This window comes from Xiphophorus hellerii, chromosome 4, assembly GCF_003331165.1.
Source record: "Xiphophorus hellerii strain 12219 chromosome 4, Xiphophorus_hellerii-4.1, whole genome shotgun sequence".
In the NCBI taxonomy this organism is placed as follows: Eukaryota; Metazoa; Chordata; class Actinopteri; order Cyprinodontiformes; family Poeciliidae; genus Xiphophorus; species Xiphophorus hellerii.
The window spans coordinates 2,721,043-2,743,243 of record NC_045675.1 but is presented as its reverse complement, the minus strand read 5'-3'; the positions used below and the strand labels follow the sequence as shown (position 1 = coordinate 2,743,243).

Here is a 22,201-nt window from a genome sequence, read left to right as displayed (position 1 = left end):
GGCGGAAATGATCATGTGAGCTGCTGTTTCCGTCCGGACCCAGTACAGGGCGGACCTATGCTAACTCAACCAATTCCTGTATTTACATTTAGCTATGAATTCAGAAGCGGCTTTATTGTTAGAAACCGTTAATTTTGCTGCGGAAAAACATCGTAAACAACGCCGTAAAGACCCAGAAGAAACGCCGTACATTAATCATCCAATCGGTTGGTAGGAATTTTATTACAGGGGGAGTTTCACTTTATTTGGTGAAAATTCACCGTCTATAGCCGAAAAAGACCATTATGAAAAAATATTTAGTTTCATATTAATTGATGGCAAATTCCCGTCCTTTCAATAACAACATCGGGTGCGTCAACAAAATCCCAAGACGGAAAAACATCAGCAATAATCTTAAAAACTGCCGATCCAGTAAGGATCAAATTCCGTGCTGCTCAAACCGGAAGAGAATTAGAACCACTAAAAAATGGAATTCTGATTTAAATCGTAGAATGTTGGCTTTAATCTCAATATTCTGACTTTGTTTTCTCAAAATTCTAACTTTAATCTAATAATTCCGACTTTAATGACAAATATGTGTCAAAATTCTTACATTAAAAATCTGAATTCTTTTTGACCCTAATTCTCTTCTGTTGTTTAAAGTTATTCTACAGAGAGAAAAATTATTAGCTAAATAAAAACATTTAAGAGAGGAGCTGAAATGATGTTATAGGAACTTATAGGAAGTTGCACAAAACTAAACGTCTGCAAACTTCAATGAATATGGGATGTGGAATCATAAATGCATAATTTATATCTATACATCTGCAGTTAGATTGCCTCTCTTATGCAAGATCAGTACTTGATAATTGCAGTGATGATGCCACCTGTTAGAGTTGTGTGTTTACTATATTTCTCCTTAAACTGAAAACTCTTAACATGTCTGATGCGGTTCTGTGTTTCAGGTGTAGCAAGGATCCTCAGCTATGAGGGAGGAGTCACAGAGATTGAGGTTTTACAAGTATGTTCTCATCCGTCAACTCTCTGATATATTCGGCCTTTCTTGCCATGCTAAGCCCTTTGCCTGTGACATGCAGGCAGCTTTGCTTCACGACACCGTAGAGGACACAGACACCACTCCGGAGGAGCTGGTGGACAGATTCGGGCCAATCGTAGCTCGAATTGTCCAGGAGGTGACTGATGACAAAAGTCTGCCGAAGCAGGAGAGGAAGCGCCTGCAGGTGGAGCATGCACCTCACTGCAGCCGACAAGCTAAACTGGTGAAACTGGCTGACAAGCTGTACAACCTGAGGGACCTGAACGCCTGCACGCCTGTCGGTCAGCACCGTTCTACACTGAAAACAAAAAATCTTTATCTGTGGAAGCTGTTGTTGTTCTTTTTTAAAGTGAATGTTTCAGATTTAGTGCACAAACACTTCAAGATTCTTAACTGTCTGTAATTCTGTTCTGCTGCTCAGCTCTCCAGCGTTATTAAAATACCCTCATTACTTCCAATCTGACATGTAGAAATATTTATTTATCTACTTAGCAAAGCTCTCACAAAGGTCTGCAAACGTGGAAGAGACATTTACCCAAAAGAAGTCCAGTGCTCACTCCAAGCAAAACCATATGCTCACTCCAAGCGCAGTTTCAGTGTCCAGAAAACATTTTTTTTACTTTAAAGTTAAAACACAAAACATCCACATTCATGTCCATCAAAGCTTCTATATTCAGTTTTCACGTTAACCCTCTTCTTATTTCTCTGGCAGGTTGGTCGGCTGAGCGGGTCCAGGAGTACTTTGTTTGGGCCGCTGAGGTGGTTAAAGGTCTAAAAGGAACTAACTCGGCTCTGGAGGAGAAGCTGGAGGATCAGTTCAAACAGAGAGGAGTCCAGCTCTGAAAGAACTGCCTCACCTCCCTGGAGAATTGACTGTTTGATTCACTAATCAGATGCAATATCATTTACAAGCCATAAAAATAATATTTTTCCTTATTTTGTGCTGTGAGTTATGTCTGCTGTATACTTTCAGGACATCATGTAACTGTGATTTTATTTCTGAATATTAAGAAAGCAACATTTTCCTGGCTCTTTTCTTTCATCAAACTTCCCCACTATTTACTGTAAAACCTAATGTATCAGCCACTAAAATATAAACATTCATTTTTGGCACAGAGGGAAGTTAACATTTATCCTGGGGGCAAAAATATTAAAGAATTGCCAATAAAATTACTTGAATTTACCATCTAGAAACAAATACTGTATACTGGGAGATTTACTTGGAATTTTACTCTACATGGTTCAGGGATGTTGTTTTGTTTGCTAATGTTATAAGGTGAACAATAAAAGATGTAAAGATAAATGTTTAAATTAAGTCATTTTGCAGGTACCCAAAAAAGTTGACACAAATGTCTTTGATAATCTTTGTGAGCATTTAAGAAGGCTAATATCAATACCTCCAAGAAAGAGAAAGAATTTTGATCTAACAGTTAATAGTTGGCTTTCATGTTGAACTTTGCGGGTCCTGAGCTCAGGAGCCTTAAATGGATCATTTATTTCTGCATTTAATTATTTCCTTCTATTCAAGTAGGAGTATAGTTATATTTAGTGAATACAACTCTGCAATCTTATGTAAATGTAAAAAATAAATTACCTCCATTTATTTAAACTCACTTAAAAGTGACCTGCCAAATGTAGTTCTCTATATTTATGCTGTTTGCTATTACATGGAAGAATGTAGGTGGAAAATATGTTTAATAGCAAAAATAATGTTTAATTGGTATGTATGACTGATAAAATTGAATATTACTACTAATAGTAATAGTAATATTTGCATTTGTTATCATTATCAACTGTATATTCTAATCAATATTACTATTTACCCAGGAAAATAATTGTTTGATTGATTTCTTTTGCGTTGTTTTCAACAACCACAGGGGGCGCAAATCTGCACTAAATCTACTAAATCTCTCTTCAATGAGATAACTGATATTCTCTCATTGAATATTTTATCTCAAGATTTTCCTCTAAGATACATAGAATATTGTAAAGATTCATATTCCACGCCACTAGGACAAAACAAATAATTATAAAATGTTAATGTGAAGCTACGTGTGCTCCGGAAGCGGCGGAAACGTTAGTCGGATCAATTCTACTTCCTGTCCGTTCACGCGTTTTGTTGAACTTCCGTTTCGCAGCAGCTACAACGAGCTAGAATAGCTAGTTGGAATATCGTTTTCATTTTTCTTCGGCTCGTTTATCGTTGACCGGGCAATCATGTCTAGTCACGAAGCCGCCAACATGAAGCTTCCACCGATCCAGTCCACAGCCGGTGCCGTTCCGATCCGGAACGAGAAAGGTGAGCTTTTGTGGGTTAGCCATTTAGCTACATTAGCATCAGCTAAGTTTTTGCCAACAGTGGCAAAAACCTGCCACTGTTGGCTCACAATACACGAAATGAACAAGTTACAGTGTTAGAACTGGTTAAATAAAGACGTAATGTTAGATAAGTTGTTATAAAGAGCAAAAGAAATTTGAGCATTTTGATTTTAGGCCTTAGAAAATCCAAAGTGTTATAATGTCCATATTTTAGCACAGTGCCGGTGGCTGCAAACAGGCTGGTCAATTATTTTGTGGTCAGGATGACAAATGATGTGGTCAAATACACGTCTGATGTTATTTCTGAGTGTCAAGCTTAGGATTTGCTCATTTAAGTATTTAATGCTTTTATTTGGAATTTTAAGGTGGTACGTCGGTTGTTTATTTTTTGCAATTTGGGCATCTATTTATACATGTGGTGAAATGATGTCAGACACCTTATTAATCTATCACGTGTCCACATAGCGCCAAAAATCAGAAGAAAAAACACCAAAAAATCCTTCAACACCTCCACTAGGAGTTTCCTCGTGGTCTGTTAAGTATATCAAAAATGTTTGTAAACAATCGCTTATAGATATCATATATATGATATCTGCCTATCATATGATAGGCAGATATCAACTAATTAAGCTCAGTGTAATAAAAAGGAGATCAGCCAAATGCAAACTGCTACAAACGTCAGTAGCTGTTTATGCTACATCTGTAGTTGATTCCTGTTATGAAGTTTACTGTTTTCTGTGTAAGAAAGCATTGACAAGAGATGACATATGTGTATGTCTAGTAATGTTTCAGGTCTAAAGACACAGACACAAGCCGACAAAGTTATATTACAATTACAACTTTTAATTAAGTTTGATGTTAGAACTTAAATAAACTGGATTTGCTTAATTGTAATCATGTTTGGTGTAATTTTATATTTGTTTTCAATTGAGATTCTATCTTTGTTAGGCTTTTACATCAAGGTTTGGTTTTATATGCTATTTTTATTTGTATAAGTCAGTAAACAATGCGGTTGAAAATCACAAAATAAATAAAACTTTCACAGGTGTTGAGGGAAGTGTCAGATTTGAGTTTTGCTAATTTTTTGTTTAAAGTTGAAAGATTTAAAGTTGTACAAACTGATGCATTTCTGCACCAATAATTTAATGTCCCAAATAATTATTTTGACTTAAATTCTTGAGATTTTTCACTGTGGTGCGAAGGAAGGCAAAAAGAAGCCAAAGGAATCTGTAGTCTTGTGGTTAAAGATTAGATCACTAATGAACAGTCTATAGTTGTTCTGATCTCTAACTGTGGATGTTTGAGACCAGAGACGAAAACTTCTGACTGTATTCAGATTAACTTGATGTCAGCCATCTTGTTGATGTGCGTCACGCAGGTGAGCTCACCATGGAGAAGGTGAAGGTGAAGCGCTATGTGTCCGGTAAGCGTCCTGACTACGCCCCCATGGAGTCTTCAGACGAGGAAGATGAGGAGTTCAAGTTTGTGAAGAAGGGGGTGGAGGCGGAGCCGGAGGTGGAGCCACAGGAGGAGGACGTCTCCGACCCGCGTCTCCGGCGTCTGCTCAACCGGACCTCCGAGGATGTGGAGGAGAGGTAGCGCCCGGCGCTCAGCTGTAACTCAAACTACCAGTGAATTCTGGAGAGTGAAGACATTTCTCACTTGTTGGTTCTCAGGTTAGCGAGGCACAGGCAGATCGTTGAGCCTGAAGTCGTGGCCGAGAGCAGCGAGGACTCGGACGAGGGAACGTGGCATCCTGAGCGCGAAGACAGCAGTGAGGAAGAAGAGGAGGAGGAGGAAGAAGTGGATGATGAGGTTGGCATTACACAAACACCTCTGGGTTTTTAATCCTTTCCATTACGTTGGTTAAATTCTCATTGTCTGATCATCGTTCTGCAGGAAATTGAGCGGCGACGAGCGATGATGCGCCAGCGAGCGGTGGAGCGGAAGAATGAGGAGATGGAAGTGATGGAGGTGGAGGAGGAGGTGAAGTCGGGGGAGGAGTCCGAGTCCGAGTCAGAATACGAGGAATACACAGACAGCGAGGACGAGGCGGAGCCGCGACTCAAACCGGTCTTCATCCGCAAGTAAGAACTCTGAAAACTGCACTGCAAAAACAAAATCTTGCCAAGCATGTTGGTCCAAGTTCTAGAGCAAATATCTCAGTTCACATGAAATAAAAGAACTAACTTACAAGTAAAAACTTATTTTAAGTCAATAATTCCTTAATATTGATGAAAAAGCTCTAGTTCCGCTGGCAAGATTGTTTCACTTATAACAAAACATTTTCCCATGTTCTAAGTGAAATTATCTGTCAGTGGAACTAGAACTTTTTTTTATCAATATTAAGGAATTATTGACTTAAATCAAACTCCTAAATGTTGCTGAAAGGTTACTTGTAAGTTAGTTTTGAAGTATAATAAGTTATTGGAACAAAAACTAGAATTTTGTTTTAGCAGTTTGAAAATATTTCTGGCAGTAAATGCATCAGTAATTTATCAGTATTTTTGTTTCTATTACAAATGTTTGATATTCTGTTAATGTCAAAAAACACAACTTTGTAATTACGATGTTTCCATTAAATAAGAGAAGCAATTAGAATCACATGTGAATAAGTTTGTTCACAATATAAATCCTTAGAAAACATGCAGCATCATCCCCAGCCAACCACTTCCTGTTGTCTTCTTTGTTGTTTCTGCCAGTAGTAACATTTGGTTGTTGATCATGTGACTCATGATGACAAAAAGTGTTTCCATTTTGTGAAATATGCTAATTTCAATACAGACAAAAAATCTCATCCTAATGCAAAAACTTTATCAAAAAACGTGAGATTTTTAAAAAAGTGACATTTCACTTGTTACTTAAACAGAAGTAAAATTACTCAAATTGTTTAAAATTATTCTGAACATTTGGTTGAATGTCAGGAAGTAATGAGTCCATAACTTGCCAAACTAACTGGTGGACAGGAAGGACAGAATCACGGTGGTGGAGCGCGAAGCCGAGGAGCTGAAGCAGAGGGAGCTGGAGGCCGAGGCCAAGCGGCAGACGGAGGAGCGCCGCCGCTACACTCTGAAAATCGTCGAGGAGGAGGCCAAGAAGGAGTTCGAGGAGAACCGGCGCACGCTGGCTGCTCTGGAAGCGCTGGACACGGACGGAGAGAACGAGGAGGACGAGTACGAGGCCTGGAAGGTCCGAGAGCTGAAGCGCATCAAGAGGGACAGAGAGACACGAGAAACGTGAGTAAACAGATCTGATGGAGACGGTGAGACACAGAGCAGGGTGGTGATTGGGTCTTTCTTCAGGATGGAGAAGGAGAAGTCCGAGATTGAACGATTCCACAACCTGACGGAGGAGGAGCGGCGGGCGGAGCTCCGGAACAGCGGCAAGGTCGTTACCAACAAAGCCCAGAAGGGCAAATACAAGTTCCTACAGAAGTACTACCACAGAGGAGCGTTCTTCATGGTGAGCAGGACGCACATTCTCATCAAATAAGTTGATATTATATAAATATAATATTAAATATTTATTAATATTAGCAATTTCTTATTGGGTAGTTTATTGATACTTTCTGCTACAACCAGCCCTTTAAAGACATTCTCGATCTTGATGTGAACCAAAATGAAAATGAATTTTCCTCCTGTTCTAGACCTAAACATCCCAAGACATTTTGCTATTCTGTTTTTTTAACTATAGCATATTTTAGTTTTAGACAGATATAAATCTTTAAAAATTTGAGTTTTCTTGTTTTAACGTGATATAAAAGTTGTTAAAACAAGATCTCTCTTCTGAATTTATTTCCAAACTCCAGCAGTTAAGTGCTTCCGTAGCTTTTAGCTCAAAATCTGAAACTTTTCTTAAAGAGGCGGTATCATGTCAAATCAATTTCCATTATGTTATATTGCTCCCTCATCAAACACATACCTGAAGTTTTGCTTAGACTCTTTTATGCATGTTTAAGAAATCCTTTAATCTCCATGGCAACCATTCAGCTGTGCAAAATGCCTGGTTGGACCTAGCCCCGCCTTCGAGGTGTAGCTCCTCCTCGAAGCTGCGGTTTCCAAGCTTCTGGCACACAAAGCAACCCTTGTTCAGCTCCTTCAGACTAGCCAGCAGATATTAGCAAACACCTGGTGGAGCTGCACATCAGCCGATCTCATTCTAGGAGCTTCTCAGAGCAACGCTGGCAGAAACGTTGTTAAAGGGTTAATAGAGGAGCCATGTTGTGATGATTTCATGAACGTGGAGTTTAAAACAGAGCAGAAATTTTTAAAGAGACAGAGGCTCAATTTCAAGTCATTAAAATATAATGTAAAATTAAATTGAAGTCATATTTGCTATATGGCACTGTGCTTAGAAAACGCATACTGCCCCTTTGTTTTTCATTGCTCGTTTGGTCCACTAGGTGGCAGTGTAGACACACCTGTTGTGGTTTTTTGTTCTAAACATTTGCTCTCCGTCCCAGAATGAGGAGGAGGATGTGTATAAGAGAGATTTCAGCGCTCCTACTCTGGAGGATCACTTCAACAAAACCATCTTACCCAAAGTCATGCAGGTGAGATCCGCTTGCATACCAGGAATTTACTATGCAGGTTCAGTTTTTTATTTTCTGACCGTTTTCACTCCGACCAGGTGAAAAACTTTGGCCGGTCGGGTCGCACCAAGTACACCCACCTGGTGGACCAGGACACGACGTCGTTCGACTCGGCCTGGGCTCAGGAAAGCGCTCAGAACAGCAAGTTCTTTAAGCAGAAGGCGGCCGGCGTGAGGGACGTGTTCGATCGGCCCACCGTGAAGAAGAGGAAGACCTAAGATGATCCTGGTGAGCGCTGGAGGGAAGCCTGCGAGGTCCAATCCTTCTCCAAACACATGAACTGATCGTCCTACTTTGTTTCACCTGGCATAGTCGGCCTATAAGTCTAAGGAAGCAGCTGGATTTGTGTAATTTTGTAAATAACCTACCAGTTTAGTTTTTGTGGCGTCTGTTCAAGTACAGCTATTTGAATTAAACACACTTGTTTTTACACAATAGTGAAATTTTATTTGAAAATAAAAAAACTGGAGGATTTGGGTTGGATCAGCTCCGTTGGATTGATCCGGTGAGCTTTAAGGTGGGGAGAAACAGTCCAGTGTGAGAATGTGTTCAGTTGGTCAGAGTCACCAGAGCTTCCACCACGTTCCCCATGTGTTCCCTCAGGCTGCGCTCCGCCATCGACCGCGAGATCTCCATCTCTGACATCTGCACCACAAAAAACGGCAAAGGTTACAATTATAACACAAGCAACAAACTGGATTTGACACAAATTAAAACAAAAAGAGTTGCTGTGCAATTCTGGCTGAAATAAGATCCTTATACGTTTCCTTTGCATTCATAAAAATAATTTTTACAGTTCTGATCCATTTATAGTCGTAATAAAAGCAGTAACTAAAACTGAAGCAGTGCAACGCTAGTGCAATAACTTCCAGGGTGTCCATGCATCCTTAAAACGTCTTAAATTCTTTTGGAAAAAATAGATCTCACTTCCTGGAGCTGGACTCTGCTGAGGTTTTAAATATTACCCAAATGCGTTTGACCGCGACGTAGGGAAATTGCCTGCGCTGTAAACAACCATCCACTGCTGAGAGAGAAGTGCCGATCCAAACAAGATTCAAAATTGCTGCCATTGCTAATACTACAGACGATGACAACAGCGCAGAACAACGACGTCATCGTTCATGGGATCACCTCCTGTTCTGATTGGCCCCTTAAAAATTAGACCGGGGAAATTGAAGTAAACGGGAGAACTGTCAGAAGCGAGATTTTTATGGAGCGGAATAGAACAGGAAGGTAATGGCAAGACGAGGAAAACATAAATTAGCATGAAATACATTAATCACAGGTCGTACATTTTGTGGTGCCATGACTATTTTATCATCTGGTTTATTTTTTGCTGGACTTCAACGTCGGGCAAACGTCTGAGTCGTGCGCAAACATCTTTATTACGACTCGAAGCTATTGAGGCCAACGCTGACTAGCTGTTAACATACCTGTGCTAGTTAGCTTACTTTTTGCAACAACCACGGGTAAGTGTAAATTTACTGTAATGCATTCATGTTCGCCACTGGCTTACTTCTATTGGCCACACATACGATTCATTCTGAACAACAAACTATGTAGTATATGCAAGTTTCTCTTCATTTATGATTGATATTTAATAATAAAAAAACCCTTGAATTTTCAAATTCGAGTTAAACTTACATTAAAACAGTTGGCAAGCTGAAAACATCGTGCCTGCTAAGAAGCCAAGGCTTGCTACCTGAGCAGGTAGCCTGACTAATTAGCCAGATATCAACTAATTAAGCTCAGTGAAATAAAAAGGAGATCAGCCAAATGCAAACTGCTACAAACTTCAGTAGCTGTTAATGCTACTTTTCTTCTACAGTAACAGCAACAAAAATTGTTTTCAAATCAGATCATTATGCATCTTGTTCCTAAGAATTTTGGTGCAAACCGAAAGGAAAAAAACTGCAACCAAGGTATTTATTAGGTAAAGTTGTACATTGAGACATCTTAACTCACCAGACTCAAATCAAGAGTTTATAGACAACGCATGGGCAGCTATAAAAAAATGCATCTTAGAGTAACTGGAAAATGAAGACTTATCATTAACATAAGTTATTTTTTGTCAGTATCTATTACTATATAGTACATAAAATGCAGAGCTTCAAGTATGGGGGTCCAGATCACACAAACATAAAACCAAATATTCTGTCCTTGTCTAAAAACAAATTAAATTGAAACACCTTCATATAAGACATGTAAACCAGCTAACTATTGACTGATTATATGCAATATAATCTTAACGGGAAAATGAAATCTACTTACAATCAACTCTACATCCTCTTTCTTGATGGTGACTTTAGCCAGCTCTTTTTCTCTGAAAATAAACAAAACGAGAGTTCATCTCCAAGGCAAATTAAAGTGGATTTTTCCTGAATCCTCAGGATAAAACGGATTTAATAATGGATCGTATCAGCACTTATCTTACCTCTCCTGTTTGGCTTTCTGCTCCCTGGATCTTCTGTCTCCGATCACCGACATCGCCTGAAAGAATAGTAGTTAGTTTTTATTTGGTTTGATTTGAACCAGTCGGCATCATCAAAGAAAATTAAACTTTTGTTATAGGCATGTTTATTTTCTGGCATTAATATTTAGTTTTTTTCTACAGCTATTTAATCCACTTCTGCCTCATTTAATTGGCTACCATGTAATTGATAAATTTCACTTATTTAAAGCTGCAGTAACAGCTAATTAATGTTAGCTGTCTTACTTTTCTATTGCTTTAGAATTAATGGAAAACAAAATGTGTAATATGACTTAGTAAAAAAAATAAAGAAAAAAGATACAGGTGTAAATATTTAAAGTGTACTCAATACACTTTAAAAATATTTTTTCAAACTTTACTTGGCAAAATACTAGACTTTTGATAGGAGTCATAAAGGATTTCGACAAAGCTATATTTAACTTTAGCTTAGAAACATCTAGTTAATTAACAGTAAATGTCTGGCGATTACACAACATTTAAACTGTTTTAATGGTCATTTTTAGAAAGACTTCATAGAAATTTTAAAGCGAGCCATTTTAAAGAACCGTTGACAAACAACCCGGGCTCTTCGGTTAGCAGCAGCCGCTCCAGCCGCATGTTTCTGGGTCGGCCCGTCGGCTACAGCCCGCAGCTCTCACCGTTTCCAGGTCCGAACTGGAGATTTCTTTTTCCTCCGCGTAGTCCGTGACTCGCTCCAAATCTGCGGCTCCGCTGTCATGTTTCCGGGGCTTTTCCACCGGTTTCCCGGTGCAGTTCTCCTCGGCTTCCAGGTCCAAATCAACGTCTCCCTCCGCTGCCATGTTGGATGGTTAGCCGGATCAAAAAGAAAGGTTCCGCTACGCGTCGGAGAAAAAACATGGTTACACCGGAAGTAAATTTCTCTAATTTATTTAAACCCGAGCTTTTAATTTATTGAGTGTAAAAAAATCTAAACAGAAAATATAAACGAATATAAAGAGCAATTTAAAAAGATTTTATCTGTAAAATTGTTTCTTTTTGCATTTTTGATTAAAGTTAAGATGATGTAAATAAACTGATAGTAAATAAGGGCCAAAACTAACTTGTTTCTGCAGAACTACTACATTTGGACCGAAATAAATTTATCCATCACAGGGCTACACCACATCCTCTTGCTGCAGGTTAGCAGTGCAATCCACTGACTAAAATCCAGAAAAGTTTAAGTTGATAAATGTCAGAGTTATGAGGAAAATGAAGAAGAGGACTAGATCAAAAATCAAAAAATTTATTAAAAATCCTTTTGTTTGCCAAAACTTGTGTTTTGTGCTGCTAAGGCCTCACTTCCAGCATCACAAAAAACTCCAGAGATCTACAGCATCTCCACTAAACTCTTGCAGCAGAAAGGTCTTTCAGTGTTTTGCATGTCCACCATAAACTTGAAGAATGTTTAGTTTGGCATTGTGGTGAAAGAGAGACAACCAAGGACATCAGTAAAAACTATAATGAAAAGACAACACCATGGTTTATATGCATGTCAGTACCAAAAATGTGATTCCTCTCAGATTTGCTGGTTGAGGTGAACACAATTCTTCTGAACAGAACAAAAAACAAATCAAGCACCAAGTTGCAAATGAAAGACAACAGAAATGTTGAAGGAAAGTGGTGGAAACTGTTCTTCTGCTGATGGAGTAGGCGATAGCCGAGTAAGGAAGGGAGACTGTCTTGTGCTGTGCTTTTAGTTTTCCAGATTTGCTTGGAGAGATACCAAACCAGACTGGTTGTTTCATCAACCCCCTGAAAAACAGACACATATATTTTTATTAAAGAGGAAAATGTTTTATGACTGTTTTCTATGGTTATCCACAAGGGTCAACAAAATGCAAAAATTATATTACAAGAAAAGTTTGTTGTGGTTCTTTGTGTTGATTGTTGTGCCTTTTTTCTTGTGTTTTGGCTTGACCTTGTGGCGTTGTTGTATTGTGCCAATTGTATTGTAATTGCATTGCGGTTTTGTTGTTCCATTGAGATGTTTGCATTTTGTCGACCCTTTTGGGTCACCATGGCTATCATTCTAAGAGCACAGTAAAAATCAAGGTCGTTACCACAGTAAAATTCAGGACAAAGTCATAAGAAATGAGCATTAAAAACAGTCATGAATAACAGGATAAATAATACCTGATGCCTCATTGAACTGAAGTGGCGCTCCAAGCTGTCCTGGGTACCATCCTGGGAGGAGAAGCATCACTGATATGGAAAATGCTCCAGCATCATCAGCAGCTGGGTATCAGTGATGAACTCCACGACAGGCAAGTTTTTTTTCTATATATATAAATTAAAGCTTAAAATAATACTGAATCATTTAAAATAATAACTATAAAGTCAGATGAGAATTATCAAGGTGTATTACACCTAAATTAATGTTCACCAAGTCCATATTGTCATGACATCTCATGATAACTCAAGCCTTTGTTTTAGTTCTTCGTTTATCAGGTTCTTCCCCTTCAGATCCTCCACCAGAACGTGCAACGCATTCTTTGCTCTCCGTTCCCGATCCTTGGCGTTCCTCATTTCTCTTTCCAGACTCTCGACTCTTTCCAACGCCTCGCAGAGTTTTACCTTCAGATCGCCCAAAGATGGAGGCAGTGCATAGGAGTGGTCCTAGTAAGACACAAGGATCAGGCACGGTAACACAACCACCAGACATAGACAGGCAGTGACCACTGATTGTGAGGGTTAATAAAGAAGAAAATGCTCAGAACTCACTAAATCAGGACAGGGTGGAGGTTCTTGTTTTGGTGGAGGAGGCGGGGCACTCGCCACTTCCTGGCTCTCTGCTTTCTTGGGTAAAGCCTTGGTTGTTTTAGCTGCCCGTCGCTGATTTGAAACACAAAGTACTCAAAGAATTTTGCTAAACTAATTGAAAACATTTTCAACCCTTAAAGCCAAGTGATGCAACTACCTTTTTTGGAGGGGTCGAAAAACTGAAGATTGAAGGAACAACTCCCTCTCTGAGTCGGACAGTCTGTCCCGTCCTGTCAAAGTCCTCCTGTTTGAAGTGTTCACTGCAGAGCCTGGTGGATGTGTTGGGAGAGAAGCCCTTCCTCCTGATGGCTTTCACCCATCGTTTTCTCAGGTTTGTTTCTTTTGGGAACCTAATGAGTGTTTAAAAAAAAAGGTTAAACAGCTAACACCAAAACCCAGACAGTTTCTAATCAATGAATCAAGGTTACACGAATCACAAACTCTGTTTTATAGGCATAAAGTAGTTATGTTCAGGTTTGAGCTGACCATATACTCAATTCAACTTTAAAAGTACTTTATCAGAAAAACATATAAATAAAAGTCCAGAAAAACAAAAACAAATCAGAGCTAAATTAAAAGCGTTAACTTCAGATATAAGATAGTTAAGCCTTAAAAGTAACGATTATTTGAGCTTCACAATAACAATTTGTATCATTGTATATTCATATTGTTTAGTCCAATTTAATGTGGACCTGGATTTAAAAAATTGCTCTTGATGTCATGTTTTCTAGAATATACGACTGGTGTAGATTGGTTCTCTCTAGGTCTAACCTGTGTATATTATAGAGATTTAAACCCAGATCCCATGAAAAGTTGCAAACACCCCAAATTCATCCCCCAAGAAATTCTTAAAATCTCCATTTTATAAGTTTTTAGGCATTGAGTAAATGTTCTACCAATTGTAGACTGTGTGTTGTAGAATGCACAATTATTATATGATAATCAAGTCCAGGTTTGACCATTTTAAATATATTATATTTAGGTCTAAAGCGCAACGAAGGTAGTCCAGAATCGTTAAATGCAGCGGAATAGCCCTTTTTCTGAAGCTAAGGAGGATGCTAACTTCAGTGTCGTCCAGGACAGCTGGTCAGTTCAGGGACATCTAGTTGAAACTGGCACATAGATTTATTTTTCTAAAAGCCCAGTTTTCATAGACAGCATCAAAGAGAACGCCAGCTTCTCGATAAAATCAAAAGATGAGTAGAAATATTTGGAATTTGAGCGCGGAAGTTGACACTTTTGTTCATGACGTCAACCCATCAAAACAGTCCAAACACGGTGATTATTCAGCCTCACCTGTGAAAGGTGACGCCCGAGGTTCTGGTCTGGACCGTACAGCGCTTTGTACAATCCAGCGCAGCACACGAATGAGGCATCTTGCTCGAAAAAGTTTAAAATATTAGCGCGAAGTGCTCTTCTCGAGGCTTCCCACGGCTGCAAGGCCACTCACAATATGGCGGGGACGCTTACGTAGAGGAGGAGAGCTCCGCGGGGAAACGGAAACACGTGATCTGTCTCTTCCATTCAATTCAAAGTAGAAAAATGCAGCTATTTGTGATGGGAATGTATTTTGGTACAGTAACGATTTTTATGAAAAGGACATCGGATCAAGACTGACGATATTAAATATAATATCAACATTAATTTGAATCGCTGCACTTTCTAAAGTCAGTAAGAATTTTAGGAGGCAACTGGGAATAAAAAGTAGCATACATATAATAAATGTTATTAAGTATATTATAAGTGTAGCAACTATATTATGGACCATGCACTCGTAGTGTACTAGAAAGTATACTAATTTAATACTTCTTTAGGCTAAATTGTTTCTTTTTAAAGGTTTGTAAAAGTACACTACTTTCATAAGATTATACTATGTATTTATAAAATTACAAGACAACTATATTTACACAACATTTTAAAACATGCCATACAGTGTATTTACAAATATCAACTTTTTTTATTTTTACATTTTCATGTTAGAATTTACATGAAAGTGTAAACATCTGCATAGGTGCTGCCATAGGTACAATCCGCCCTGCGGCGCATGGCAAAAGGATTGTTGTTTAAATGTTCAGCCTTTTTTTGTATCTAGTCAAACAGTAATCAGTAAGTTCTCAAAATAGCACAAATCTTTTCTTTTACTGTTATCTGTTTAAGGACTGATGACGAAAATGCAGTAACCAGATTGACCCGCTGACTGTCCGGATTACTAGAGTCACACTGTGTTCCTCCCTGTGCTATTCCTGTCTGTTTTAAGAGGTTTATTTGTTCTGCAACCACAGATTTCCTGCCTCCAGACATTTTTAGGTCTTTCATGTACTTGAGCTTTAACAATCCACCCGTCTTAATGAGATTAAAGGAAAGAGAAACCTGTTGGAGTTGAATGCCCCAAGCAGGACTGAAAACCACATCAATGCTCTTTTGGCCTGGTGCTTCAGGAGATGTGCGTGGAGGTGAGGGGCCTGAGAAATGGCAGCAGGTCCCCTGAGAAGTCATTGTCGTTGTACGAACCCCTTCATCCTGCTCTATGACTGATGGCTGTTTGACTGTTTGGAACTTGCTTTACTCCTGGCCCCAGGAATAGGATGACCGGACGCTTGTTTCGAGCTCAGGTGAGGCTGACTCCGCTCAGGTTTTCATTTTTAAGAAACTATCTTCATACAAAAGTTCCAGTACTTCAGGTATTTACCTTCCTTTGCTTTATATTTTGGCCCACCAATCCTTTGAACCTAATCAGTTGTTTGTTTAAGTTGTAGTGTCTTATAAAGTGCAGCATCTCACATGGGATTATTCCACATAAACTCTTTGCCAAGTGTGTTCTTTGTCAAGCCACAAACTGCATCCACACACCTCCATTCCAAGACAAGAAACATTCCAGTTATCACTCATTTTGTGTGAAACTGTACAAATTACATAAAGTTCCCTAATGTAAAGAAAGAGTTCTGTATGCTAGGAAGCAGAAGAAGATCTATTCCTTCAAAAGATGAGTCTTCATTAAATTCCAAAAAATGAAACTGAAGGCTTTTAGTAGCTTGTTCCATGTGAATCCCACATCATAATGATGCCACCACCAGGCTGGACAGTTGAAACAGGTTTTTAGATTTAAAACTGTCACCTTGACTCCTCCAAATGAAAAAGTATTTGTACTTCCATCCTTTTGTCCTTGTCCCAATGTCAACATGATAAACATTTAAAAAAATTCTAAAATAAAATAAGTTTTCTCCATCTGGTGAGGAGATGAGACCCTCTCTAAAAATGCTTACAACTGTCTATTTTAATATTTCAAACTCCAAATATACGTTAACATGCATTGATACACACATTGGGAAACAACCTTGGCGCTACCACAGAAGCTAACATCTACAGTCTTCCTTATCTCTGCTCTCCGAGGTTCAGCCAATCACAGCTAAGGAAAATAAATGCCGTTCCTGGATTGGCTGCTTTGAAAGTACTAGCCAATAGCATTATGCGTTTGAATTTTAGCTTTTCAAGCTGAATTTCTTTGAATATTTTAGATATGCTCAACAAAAAGTGCAAATTGGCAAAATTTTCATGAATAATTTGGAGTTAATGTTTTCCTTAGACAAATTTGATAATCTACATCTACTAAACCATGAATAAGTGAAGATCTACTATACATAGATATATACAGTATATATATATATACATATTTTGATCTGTCTATGTAGGTTCTGTTGTTAAAAAGTACAGCCTCTGTAAAAACAATCTTAAAAGTTTTGGTGAACCATGATATTTTTACATAAGTAATGGTTAAAGATTATAGATTTAAGTCTAGAAAATGTATAAGAAGTCAGAAAAGTCTTAAAGATTTCTAATCTGATTGAAGGAACCGTTCTTGTCTGTCAGGTCTTATGACTTGCGGAGTTGGCTAATGGAGCTCCACATGTACCAGAACAGCACATTTTTATTTTCTGGTTTCTATTCATTCTCCGAAGTCCCTTTGCTGCGGTTGACATTAAGTTGTAGGTAAGTTTGAAAGTGACGTCTTGTACCTGGTTTTACCAAACTAATGGACATTATTTTACACCCAAATGTTTACCACATTCCAAAAACATTCATGTTACCATCGATGGGCACATGAATGACCAAAGTTATTTTCATGCCATGTTATTTTTATTTTATTTTTTATTTTTTCAAGAAAGATTCATGTTGGTAAATTTAAAAGATTATTTTAATTGTTAAGCTGCACCGGGTAAAATGGTCATATTTTCGTTTGACTAATTTGGACTGATTTACTTTGATTCGTTCATAAATGTGGATCAGTTGGGTTGTTGCTGACATTTGGTGTGAATTTAGGCCCAATTAGAAATATATTTACCTTTTATCTCCACGTAGGAGAAGACATCACAACGACCAAGAAAAATTAAAGGCTGTTAAAGATCACAATAAAGTTTTGTTAATTGGAAAGAAGACTTTCCAAAAGTCAAATTGTTTGACTTTTGGAAATTTCAAAGATTCAAATGAACAAAATGTTCTACTTTCGACTCTCAAACATTTCCAAGTTTTTTCTTGGTAAGATTTTGTGTTTCTTGCAGTTTCTGCAGTAAATATGGAAGAGGCCGGGGTCACTTATTAATTACCAGATGCTTCATCGTTTGTAGTTGCAAGTTTGGAGAAATAGTTGAAATCTTTTACCCTGTGTATCTGGAAGTTTGGGGGTATAATTATAATAAAACTCATATCATAGATAATTGTAGTTCTGTAAGCTTTGTACTTTTTACAATCTGACTTTTGTTGAGTGAAAACCTGCTAATAGTTACAAGCTAAGAATCCTCTGAAGGAACTAATGAAAGAGTGGAAACTGGTTTGAAATTGTTTTCAGGGTGTTGAGTAACTCACAGATAAAACGACGTTTTACGAGCACAACGTCATGAATGGGCTCACTGGGTTTCTGTTCCTACTGGTTATTTACTCTGCTGTTTATTTACTCACAGTAAACAAATAAAAACAAAGCCGTTAGTTATAATCCCGTTTAGGAATACTACTTAATGCATAATGAATGCATCGTTTTTCCTGCCTCCTCCTCCTGTTCCCCAAACAAGGCTTGGCCTGCATCCAGCTATTATTACGCAAGCCTATTGAAACCATAGATCGAGCGCGTTCACTCATGCGGCCATTTGCATCTCCTAATTTGTTTTTGTTTGTTCTCTTTGGCACTTCCTCTTCTCCCACAAGGCAGCAGCAATTATCCGTGAGTGAACGGGCCCCCAGGAATGCCGGGCTGCAGACTGGACTCAGAGCAACACGTGTTTGTTGCCTGGAATCGCTGCTTTACACCCAGTTCAGGCTGCAGCAAACAAATCATATTACGTAAAACAATGGCTGCTTTTGAAGCCAGAGGAGACGCTTCTGGAAACAACCGTTGCAATTACTTTTACCTGCTGATTTATGCAAAAAGGTGCATGTTTCTTATTGCGTCATTTATCATGAATATGTTTCCACTGCAATAACACAAGATCTTACAAATTATATTGGTCTATTTTCTAGTGCAAATATCTTAGTACACTTGAAAAAAGACTAAAGTAACTTAAAAGTAACTTCCAGTAAGACACAGGACATTATTTTAAGTCAGTAATTCATTAAACCCGAATTACTGGTTTAATGAATTAAACCAGTTTCACTAGCAGATTATTTCACTTTTTCATAAGCAAAATGTCTTGTTACAACTAAAATAAATCCTCCAGTTGAAATTGTACTTTTTAAAATAAATATTTAATTATTTTTTGACTTAAAACAATTAGATCTTGATGAAAAGTTACTTGTAAGTTAGTTTTGTATGGAGGCGTATTAGTGTCTTTTTAGATAGAAAAGAGATTAATTTCAGAAAGTTTCCCGAAAAAGCATGAACATTTCTGAGCTTCAAAATTAAAAACATTGTGAGAAAAAAAATCTAAAATTTTCTAGAAAAAAATCTAGGAGATTTTCTGAACTTGTAAGGTTGAAAATGTTTGACTTTTGGAAATTTCAAAGATTCAGATGAAGAAAATGTTCTACTTTCGAATCTCAAACATTTCCAAGTTTTTTCTTGGTAAGATTTTGTGTTTCTTGCACTTATTAATTACCAGATGCTTCATCTTTTGTAGTTGCAAGTTTTTCTCACATGCAGAGAAAATCGCTTCATAAACACATTTAACTTAAATATTCAAACTCAGGCCCCGTCTTTATTTAAATCCCTGAACCGAATCCCTCCGACGTCTCAGCAATATATCTGTTTATTTACGTATTTTAAACATCCTTTTTGCCAAACTGAGTTTACCTTTGCTGTTGGTTGAGACCACTTTTGTGAGCCTTTTGGAGTCGTGTTGGTTTTTTAGATCTTTGTGAATGTTGGTGTCATAGAAGCATGCTGGACGGTTCTTCTCGCTGTGAAGTGGGTCTCTGCGGTTCCTTGGTTTCTCATTTTGGTGTGACTTTGGTCTGAATCTATTTAATTTTGAATTTCTTTGCGGCCATTTTGAATCTGTAGGTTTGATATAAAATATTTTTGCAGTTCCTTCCAATGATTTAAATTTGTCATTTCTATATATGTTACACTTGTTTTGTGGTCGGGATTTATAGTTTGGTCATTAAGCATTTTTTGGGACTCATTTTACAGATACTCACAGCTTATTCAGATCATTGTAGCTAGAAAAATGGAGTAAATTTATGCCCAAAAAATCTGAAATGTGTAGATTATTATCAGAAAAAAGTCAACATTTCTGATTTTGCATTAAAAAAGTTATGTCTTTTGAAAATTTGAGTTTCAAAAGTAAAAACGTTTTGATTTTTTTGAGCAAATCTTTGAGATTAATTAAAAAATTTAGAGATCTCAAAATTTCATGAAATAAGTTCTTATAACTTACTGAAAAGTTTCATGCAAGTTAGTTCTGTGTGATCGAGTATTTATGCCAAGAAAGGAGTAAACTTCCCCTCCAAAAATATATTTCTGAGCTTGAAAAGTCAAACATTTGAGAAAAAAACAAAGATCAATTTCACATATTTTCTAGAAAAAACGTGGAAATTTTCTCAGGTTGTAGATTCAAACATTTTCTTCTTTTGAAGCTAAAAAATTTTCAAGCTTTTCCTAGAAAATTTCAGATTTTTTTGGTGAATTTACTCTTCTTTTTTCCTCTACCTACAATGGCCCTAACACACCGTCATACACATTTCTACTGGGTTTGTCTTTTATTGGTTTTTTGTTTTCTTTCTTTGATTTCCACGTCTCAGTTTGGTCAGTTTGTGTGATTGGCTTTTCTTCACTCCATCCGTTAGAGAATTTTTGGTAATAAAATCTGATGAGCAAGAAAATTGGTAAAAATGCCAGTTCTACGAAATGCTAAATTCTGACACGTCGGGTTGTCGCGTCGCTCTCTTCCCATCCGGGTCAGGCCTGTAATCCTGCGGCTGCAGATTTGCTAGAAGGTTCTGGGAGAGTCTCGGTTCACTGGGTCTGTAAGTCCAAGCCTCTTAGCTGAGTGTGAAGCTCTGATGCTTTCCTCTTATTTAACCTCCTATTTGTTCGGCACTTCCACGAAAGTGAATCTGGACCCACTGAGACTCTTAAGGCACAGACAAAACAACAACAACAAGAATCTTAAAGCAAGTGCAGGGGCAGAAAATAAAATAAAAAAAATCAAAAATCAGCTTCATTCTGCAGCAAATTAGTTGTTAATAATTAAAGTAAATAATAATTTGATTCACTAAGGAGAAAAAAAAATCCAAATCATTATGTTCTTAATAAAAAAAAGCAACTGCCCCTTTGCTGAATCGTGAATTAACGGATTAAATTACAGATTTTATTGATTCAAGTACGTTTAAATTTCAGAAAGTTTCAGAAATCCTCATTTATATAAAAAATTCATTTTCAAGACAACAACAGTAATCAGAGTTGGATAGTAACTAGTTACATTTACTTAATTACATTTACTTAGTAACGTTTTGGAAAAATTTTTACTTTTAGCAGTATCTTACTATACTTTTTACTTTTATTTGAATCATTTTATTATGAAGTATTTCTACTATTATCTGAGTAAAATTTCTGGATTTTCTACCCACTGAATGAAAAACAAACATGTTTTAACCAAAAATTCACCAGACACAGACACACACCTGCTGTTTTTGTGAAAGTTTTTTATTGAAAAACACAGATTTGGAAAATTTTATTTTGCCTGACTGTTAGAGATTTTTTGGTATTATCATTTTATTCTTACTTTAGGTCACATTCAGCCTATAGATCATTGTGATTTTCTGTTTAAAGTGTTCTCTTCCTTACGTGTGTATGGAGGTCACTACTGTCGGTTCAACTTTACGCACCTCCTAATTTAGTAACTACCTGTGAGCAGTCGTATTTTGTTTTATTGACGGTACTGACCGAGATTTGAACCGGGCTCAGACCTTTGATCAGATATCACATCTGGAACTGGGTTGTTAGATGTTTGGGTTAGAAGCTTTATGACCTCTGTTGTTTTCCTGACTGCCCCCTTGCCTGTTCTTTTTTGACAATAAAAACAGGAGCTCATGTGAGAGCCGATCAGAATGCTCTGTGGATTGTTCGGAGGAAGAATTGGCAGAGTGTTCTCCTTTTGCAAAAGCTCTACATAAAATTCATATACGTTGTCTGTGGTTCTTTCTTTTATTTAGGTTCGAAAGGAAAATACCTATCACTGACTTTGATATTTTTTGCTACGTATATAACTTATTGTCATTTTCATCCTTAAAATACCAAAATTTCCACTTAATTTTACATTTTGGTCTGTCTGATGATTTTTAAATATTAAATGATTGATAATTTGATCAGTTACTCAGTACTTATGTAAATACTTTTTTTACTCTTACTTGAGTAATTTCATGGATGGCTACGTTTGACTTTTACTTGAGTAAAAATATGTTTTAGTAGTTTTACTCTTACTTGAGTACTTTACCCTCCTCTAGATAATACAGCCAGTGAGTGAAAATGACAAAGAAATATTCAAAAGTCTCAGATGTGAGAACAGAAAAGCTTGGG

The 22,201-nt window shown here is 37.5% G+C and overlaps 5 protein-coding genes across 5 annotated transcripts in view; 3 read left to right on the top strand and 2 right to left on the bottom strand.

Annotated features, from left to right (window-relative positions):
- Positions 1–22: 22 nt before the first annotated feature.
- hddc3 (HD domain containing 3) lies at positions 23–2,339 on the top strand. Its single transcript, XM_032560063.1, has 4 exons — positions 23–206; positions 945–1,000; positions 1,077–1,317; positions 1,749–2,339. The coding sequence occupies exons 1-4, from the start codon at positions 95–97 to the stop codon at positions 1,877–1,879; spliced, it is 540 nt and encodes a 179-aa protein (XP_032415954.1). The 5' UTR covers positions 23–94; the 3' UTR covers positions 1,880–2,339.
- A 795-nt stretch (positions 2,340–3,134) lies between these two features.
- On the top strand, positions 3,135–8,376 carry mfap1 (microfibril associated protein 1). The gene is made up of 8 exons (XM_032560046.1): positions 3,135–3,335; positions 4,734–4,950; positions 5,032–5,170; positions 5,255–5,442; positions 6,322–6,591; positions 6,658–6,817; positions 7,818–7,907; positions 7,985–8,376. The coding sequence occupies exons 1-8, from the start codon at positions 3,254–3,256 to the stop codon at positions 8,162–8,164; spliced, it is 1,326 nt and encodes a 441-aa protein (XP_032415937.1). The 5' UTR covers positions 3,135–3,253; the 3' UTR covers positions 8,165–8,376.
- hypk (huntingtin interacting protein K) lies at positions 8,371–11,303 on the bottom strand. The gene is made up of 4 exons (XM_032560064.1): positions 11,076–11,303; positions 10,381–10,436; positions 10,218–10,269; positions 8,371–8,591 (listed from the first exon to the last, which is right to left on the bottom strand). The coding sequence occupies exons 1-4, from the start codon at positions 11,235–11,237 to the stop codon at positions 8,496–8,498; spliced, it is 366 nt and encodes a 121-aa protein (XP_032415955.1). The 5' UTR covers positions 11,238–11,303; the 3' UTR covers positions 8,371–8,495.
- Positions 11,304–11,664: 361 nt separating this feature from the next.
- Positions 11,665–14,661, bottom strand: LOC116718280 (THAP domain-containing protein 6-like). Its single transcript, XM_032560060.1, has 5 exons — positions 14,494–14,661; positions 13,355–13,547; positions 13,159–13,269; positions 12,571–13,053; positions 11,665–12,189 (listed from the first exon to the last, which is right to left on the bottom strand). The coding sequence occupies exons 1-4, from the start codon at positions 14,571–14,573 to the stop codon at positions 12,844–12,846; spliced, it is 594 nt and encodes a 197-aa protein (XP_032415951.1). The 5' UTR covers positions 14,574–14,661; the 3' UTR covers positions 11,665–12,189; positions 12,571–12,843.
- Positions 14,662–15,649: 988 nt separating this feature from the next.
- serinc4 (serine incorporator 4) overlaps positions 15,650–22,201 on the top strand; it is a 31,161-nt gene continuing 24,609 nt past the window's right edge. Inside the window, exon 1 of the mRNA XM_032560898.1 lies at positions 15,650–15,809. Coding sequence (XP_032416789.1) covers positions 15,783–15,809 — 27 coding nt within the window. The 5' untranslated portion in view covers positions 15,650–15,782. The remainder of the gene's footprint in view (positions 15,810–22,201) is intronic.